The sequence below is a fragment of the Hypanus sabinus genome, chromosome 7 (assembly GCF_030144855.1).
Source record: "Hypanus sabinus isolate sHypSab1 chromosome 7, sHypSab1.hap1, whole genome shotgun sequence".
In the NCBI taxonomy this organism is placed as follows: domain Eukaryota; kingdom Metazoa; phylum Chordata; class Chondrichthyes; order Myliobatiformes; family Dasyatidae; genus Hypanus; species Hypanus sabinus.
Genome location: NC_082712.1, coordinates 86,223,873 through 86,231,287, shown reverse-complemented (window position 1 = coordinate 86,231,287; position 7,415 = coordinate 86,223,873). Strand labels below are relative to the sequence as shown.

The 7,415-nt window shown below is 50.2% G+C and overlaps 1 protein-coding gene across 8 annotated transcripts in view; it reads right to left on the bottom strand.

The window, feature by feature from the left end:
• Window positions 1-2,514: 2,514 nt before the first annotated feature.
• LOC132396933 (actin-like protein 6B) overlaps window positions 2,515-7,415 on the bottom strand; it is a 64,839-nt gene continuing 59,938 nt past the window's right edge. For 2 of the 8 annotated variants that reach the window (XM_059975054.1, XM_059975053.1), the window contains one exon: window positions 2,515-4,803. In XM_059975054.1, coding sequence (XP_059831037.1) covers window positions 4,537-4,803 — 267 coding nt within the window. In that variant the 3' untranslated portion in view covers window positions 2,515-4,536. The remainder of the gene's footprint in view (window positions 4,804-7,415) is intronic. The other 6 variants (XR_009513180.1, XM_059975055.1, XM_059975051.1 and 3 more) reach the window with 6 other exon arrangements.

Sequence of the window (7,415 nt, the reverse complement as noted above, 5' to 3'; positions counted from 1 at the left end):
TCACCTCCCAGCTTGTAACACCATTCATACTCCCCCCCTCCCTCATCCACCATCACCTCCCAGCTTGTAACACCATTCATACTCCCCCCCTCCCTCATCCACCCATCACCTCCCAGCTTGTAACACCATTCATACTCCCCCCTCCCTCACCCACCCATCACCTCCCAGCTTGTAACACCATTCATACTCCCCCCTCTCCCTCATCCACCCATCACCTCCCAGCTTGTAACACCATTCATACTCCCCCCCCCTCATCCACCCATCACCTCCCAGCTTGTAACACCATTCATATTCCCCCCTCCCTCATCCACCCATCACCTCCCAGCTTGTAACACCATTCACACTCCCCCTTCCCCCATCCACCCATCACCTCACAGCTTGTAACACCATTCATATTCCCCCCTCCCTCATCCACCCATCACCTCCCAGCTTGTAACACCATTCATACTCCCCCCTCCCTCATCCACCCATCACCTCCCAGCTTGTAACACCATTCATACTCCCCCCTCCCTCATCCACCCATCACCTCCCAGCTTGTAACACCATTCATACTCCCCCCCTCCCTCATCCACCCATCACCTCCCAGCTTGTAACACCATTCATACTTCCCCCCTCTCCCCTCATCCACCCATCACCTCCCAGCTTGTAACACCATTCATACTCCCCCCTCCCTCATCCACCCATCACCTCCCAGCTTGTAACACCATTCATACTCCCCCTTCCCCCTCATCCACCCATCACATCATAACTTGTAACACCATTCATACTCCCCCCTCCCTCATCCACCCATCACCTCCCAGCTTGTAACACCGTTCATATTCCCCCCTCTCCCTCATCCACCCATCACCTCCCAGCTTGTAACACCATTCATACTCCCCCCTTCCCCCATCCACCCATCACCTCCCAGCTTGTAACACCATTCATACTCCCCACTCTTCCTCATCCACCCATCACCTCCCAGCTTGTAACACCATTCATACTCCCCCCCTCCCTCATCCACCCATCACCTCCCAGCTTGTAACACCATTCATATTCCCCCCTCTCCCTCATCCACCCATCACCTCCCAGCTTGTAACACCATTCATACTCCCCCCTCTCCCTCATCCACCCATCACCTCCCAGCTTGTAACACCATTCATATTCCCCCCTCTCCCTCATCCACCCATCACCTCCCAGCTTGTAACACCATTCATACTCCCCCCTCCCTCACCCACCCATCACCTCCCAGCTTGTAACACCATTCATATTCCCCCTTCTCCCTCATCCACCCATCACCTCCCAGCTTGTAACACCATTCATATTCCCCCCTCTCCCTCATCCACCCATCACCTCCCAGCTTGTAATACCATTCATATTCCCCCCTCCCCTCATCCACCCATCACCTCCCAGCTTGTAACACCATTCATACTCCCCCCTCTTCCTCATCCACCCATCACCTCCCAGCTTGTAACACCATTCATATACCCCCCTCCCTCATCCACCCATCACCTCCCAGCTTGTAACACCATTCATATTCCCCCCTCCCTCATCCACCCCATCACCTCCCAGCTTGTAACACCATTCATACTCCCCCCTCTCCCTCATCCACCCATCACCTCCCAGCTTGTTACACCATTCATATTCCCCCCTCCCTCATCCACCCATCACCTCCCAGCTTGCAACACCATTCATATTCCCCCCTCCCCCATCCACCCATCACCTCCCAGCTTGTAACACCATTCATATTCCCCCCTCTCCCTCATCCACCCATCACCTCCCAAATTGTAACACCATTCATATTCCCCCCTCTCCCTCATCCACCCATCACCTCCCAAATTGTAACACCATTCATATTCCCCCCTCTCCCCCATCCACCCATCACATCCCAGCTTGTAACACCATTCATATTCCCCCCCTCCCTCATCCGCCCATCACCTCCCAGCTTGTAATACCATTCATACTCCCCCCTCTCCCTCATCCACCCATCACCTCCCAGCTTGTAACACCATTCATATTCCACGCTCTCCCTCATCCACCCATTACCTCCCAGCTTGTAACACCATTCATATTCCACGCTCTCCCTCATCCACCCATTACCTCCCAGCTTGTAACACCATTCATATTCCCCCCTCTCCCTCATCCACCCATCACCTCCCAAATTGTAACACCATTCATATTCCCCCCCCTCCCTCATCCACCCATCACCTCCCAGCTTGTAACACCATTCATATTCCCCCCCCTCCCTCATCCACCCATCACCTCCCAGCTTGTAACACCATTCATATTCCCCCTTCTCCCTCATCCACCCATCACCTCCCAGCTTGTAACACCATTCATATTCCCCCCTCTCCCTCATCCACCCATCACATCCCAGCTTGTAACACCATTCATATTCCCCCTCCCCCATCCACCCATCACCTCCCAGCTTGTAACACCATTCATATTCCCCCCTTCCCCCATCCACCCATCACCTCCCAGCTTGTAACACCATTCATACTCCCCCCTCTTCCTCATCCACCCATCACCTGCCAGCTTGTATCACCATTCATACTCCCCCCTCTCCCTCATCCACCCATCCCCACCCAACTTATTACACCATTCCCTCTCTCCCACATTAAACCCATCACCTTCCACTCCCCTTCTCCCTCATCGAACCTTTACCTCTCAGCTTTAGTCACTATTCCCACTGTCCCCTTCCCTCATCCACCTCCTGGCTTCTGACCTGATTCCCACTGTCCCCTTCCCTCATCCACCTCCTGGCTTCTGACCCAATTCCCACTCTCCCCTTCCTTCATCAACCTTTCGCCTGCCAGCTCTTTCTCCACTCTATTTATACCAACTACCTCCCCTCTATTTTTCAGTCCAGATGAAGGGTCTCGACTGTCCATCCCATTCCCTGCCAACATCCCCTTCCCCATAGAGGCTGCCCAACCCACTATGTTGGCTTCTGTGAGAGTGGGGAAAATCAGTAGCTGTGAGACCCTCACACAGTGGCTGCCTTGTCAAATCTGCATTTGTTTTACCCCCTCCCTCTGTCAGCCAGCTCCTGACTCATCTGTGTTACAGACTGTGGTCCTGACATCGGCTTCATCAGTTTCCTTCTGTACTCATGGCCTCAACCCATTTACCTTAGAAACTTACAGAAAGTTATACTCGACATCAAAGGACTGCTTAATAAAGCGTCTTTGGTTTCTTTCATCATTTCTTGAGGTAATACAGAGAGTTAAAGAAATCAATATTCATACCATCAGTTTAGAGGCTACCTGGACAAGATATGAGGTGTTGCTTCTCCAACCTGAGTTTGGTCTCATCACGGCAGTAGAGGCGGCTGTGGGCCGGTAGAGAGATACATCAAGGAAACTGGCCATCAACTATTATGTGCCATGTCATATGACATGGGCGATCATGGTCTTTCCACCAGTATGATTGTTCTTGGCAAATTTTTTCTACAGAGGTGGTTTGCCTTTGCCTTGTTCTGGGCAGAGTCTTTACAAGATGGATGACCCCAACCATTATCAATACTCTTCAGAGATTGTCTGCCTGGTGTCAGTGGTCACATGACCAGGGCTTGTGATCTGCACCGGCTGCTCAAACGACCATCCACCACCTGCCCCCATGGATTCATGTGATCTTGGCCGAGGGCTAAACAGGTGCTACACCTTGCCCAAGGGTGACCTGGACATCTCCACCCCACCACTCAATATATTTCTATAATATATTTCATTCTCCACCTCAATACCACGGCCAATCAATCCACTAACCCCACACGTCATTGGGATGTGGGAGGTAACTGGAGTCCCTGGGGTAAACCCACACGGTCACACTCACACACACATAGACACACACTCACATACACACCCACCCACACACAGACACACAGACATACACACTCACACTCACACACACATAGACACACACTCACTCACACACCCACAGACACACTCACACACAGACACACATACACTCACACTCTCTCTCTCTCTCACACACACACACACACTCATACACATACACACACACAGACACACACACACACTCATACACATACACACACTCTCTCTCTCTCACACACACACACTCATACACATACACACTCTCTCTCACACACTCACACTCTCTCACACACACACTCTCTCTCACACACACACACACTCATACACATACACACTCTCTCTCACACACTCACACTCTCTCACACACACACTCTCTCTCACACACACACTCACCCACTCACAGACACACACACACTCTCTCTCTCTCACACACACACCCACCCACTCACAGACACACACACACTCTCTCTCTCTCTCTCACACACACACTCTCTCACACACACACACACACACACACACACACACTCTCTCTCTCTCTCACACACACACAGACACACACACACACATACACACTCACACACACACACACACACACAGACACACACACACACATACACACTCACACACACACACACACACAGACAGACAGACACACACACACACACACACACAACGCCAGAGGTCAGGACTGAACCCAGCTCTCTGGCACTGTGAGGCGGCAGCTCTACTCGCTGCGCCGCTGCATCACCCCTCCGTATCCACTGGTTTGTGCCTGTGAATGTCCCACCCCTCCCCCCATCACTGGCATTGGCCAACCCCTCATCTGAGGTGAGTGCAAATGAGGCTGCCGTGATGGAGACTGGGCCTGGCATTGCCACCCGACTCGCATACTCACAGGAGGCGTCTTCTGCGACAGTTCCCTGTTCAGCCGGTCCGTGAAGCCTTGGAGTAAAGTGTTCCCCCCCGTCACGATCACACTGCCGTACAGACCCTGCCAGGAGCAAGCGCGGACATCAGCCGCCACACAACCAGCCCTCCGAATGGGGAGAGAAGTGACGTGTGGAATACAGTGTCGGCAAGTGAATGATCATGCCCTTCGGTAGAAGGAATAAAGTGTAGAAAATTTTCTAACTGGGGAGGTTCAGAAATCAGATGTTAAGTGAGTTGGGAGTCCTCACGCAGGTTGAGTAGGCAAAAGCAATGTTAGCGTTAGCATCCATTTTTTGAGAGGACAGCAACAATGCTGAGGCATTGGTCAGGCCATGCCTGGACTCTTGTCAGCAGCTTTGGGCTCCTTACCTCAGGGAGGATGTCCTGGCATTGACATTCACAAGAACGATTCTGGGAGTGAAAGTGTTAACGTATTCTGGGCCTGAACTGGCTGGAGTCGAAGAATGGGGGTGGGGGGGGGAGGAATCTCTTTGAAACCAACTGAATATTGAAACGCCTAGATAGAGTGTCCAGTCGGCCCTCCTTATCCGTGAGTTCCACATCCGCGAATTCAACCAACCGCGGATCGCGAAAACCCAGAAGTGCTCTTCCAAGCACAGACTGTTTTCCTTGTCATTATTCCCTAAACGATGCAGTATAACAACTATTTTACATAGCATTTACATTGTATTAGGTATTATAAGTAATCTAGAGATGATTTAAAGTATACGGGAGGATGTGCGTGGGTTATTGTGCATCGGGATCGATCGAAAAAAAAATCGGAATTTCTCTTACTCAGTAAGTCGGAACAGGTACATCCGGTATTATTTAGCATCAGTTAGTCAAACGTTTGTCTCGGTATATAGTATATATTTTACCTCTCTATGGATATAAAACACTTAAGAACGTATGTTTCAGCGCCAGGCGCGGGAAGTTCCCGAGTTCAGTCCAGTGACGGATCGCTATGGAGTGCCCTCTCCACCACGCCTGGTTGATGTGGAGGATCAAAAACCCAAAACCCAATAATTAAACCACTGCGTTGCTTAGTAATAATTGTAGCTTTCATCGGGGCAGGGCCTTTCTCACTTTATCCTTTAAAATTGTTCCGATCGTTGACTGACGTAGCCTAACACTTTTTCAATGACCGATGGCGTTTCACCTCTTTCCGATCGCTTTATTATTTCCACTTTATTTTCAATTGTGATCGTGATTATTTTCGTGAACAGAAATACTATGGATTCAGAGCTCTGGTGCCGGGTCCTAATGTCCACTGCACTAAGACAGGTTAAATAAGGTCCGGGGTTCTGCTGGGTCCTAAGGTCCACTGGATTGAGACAGGTTGAATAAGGGACTTGAGCATCCGCGAATTTTGGTATCCGCAAGGGGTCCTGGAACCAATCCCCCGCGGATAAGGAGGGCCAACTGTATGTGGAGGAGATATTTCCTAAGGTGGGGGAATCTAGGACCGGAGGGCATAGCCTCAGAATACAAGGAAATTCCCCTTTAGAAAGGAGATGAGGAATTTCTTTAGCCAGAAAGTGGTGAATCTTTGGGTCTGTATTTGGAGAGTTTGATAGAATAGGTGACCCTATTCAGAATCAGGTTTATTCTCAGTGACAAAAGTCATGAAATTTTTTGCTTGAGCCAGCAGTACATAGAATGGTACAGGCCCTTCAGCCCACAATGTTGTGCTGACCTTTTGACCTACTCCAAGATCAATCTAACCCTTCTTTCATCCATGTGCCTATCAAAGTCTCCTAAATGTCTCCAGTGTATCTGCCTCTACCACCACCTCTGGAGGAATGTTCCACACACCTACCACTCTCTGTGTTTGAAAAAAACTACCTCTGATATCCTCCCTATACTCTCTTCCAATCACCTTAAAATCCTGTCCCCTTGTATAGTGACTGCACCCCGGACGTCTCCGGCTGTCCACTCAATCGGTGCCTCTTATCATCCGGAACATCTCGATCAAGTCAACTCCCATCCTCCTGTGCTCAAGACAGAAAAGCCCCAGCTTGCTCAACTTTTCCTCATAAGATATGCTCTCTAGTCCCTGCAGCAACCTGGTAGATCTCCTGTGCACCCTCTCTAAAGTTTCTGCAGTGCAGCTAAAACAAATGGCTATAAATCACAACACAAGACCAAAGAACTGATTGTGGACTTCACAAAGGGTAAGATTGAGGGAACACACACCAGTCTTCAGCACGGGATCAGAGGTGGAACGAAGTGAGCAATTTCAGGGTGTCAACATCTCTGAGTATTTATCCTGGGACCAACATATCGATGCAGCAACAAAGAAGGCATGACAGTGGTTAAATTTCATTAGGAGTTTGAGGAGATTTGGTATGTCACCAGACTCCTGCAAATTCCTACAGATGTACCACGGAGAGCAGTCTAACTGCTTCCATTATGACTGGTATGGAGTGGGGGCTACTGCACAGGATCAAAGTGAGCTGCATAGAGTTGTGAACTCAATCAGCTCCACCATGGGCACTGGCCTCCCCAGCATCCAGGACCTCTTCAAGGAGCAATGCCTCACAAACATAGTGTCTATTACTAAGGAATCCCACCACCCAGGAAGGAGGTTCAGGAGCCTGAAGACACACACTCAGTTATTCAGGAACAGCTTCTTCCCCTCTCCCATCTGATTGCTAAATGGACATTGAACCC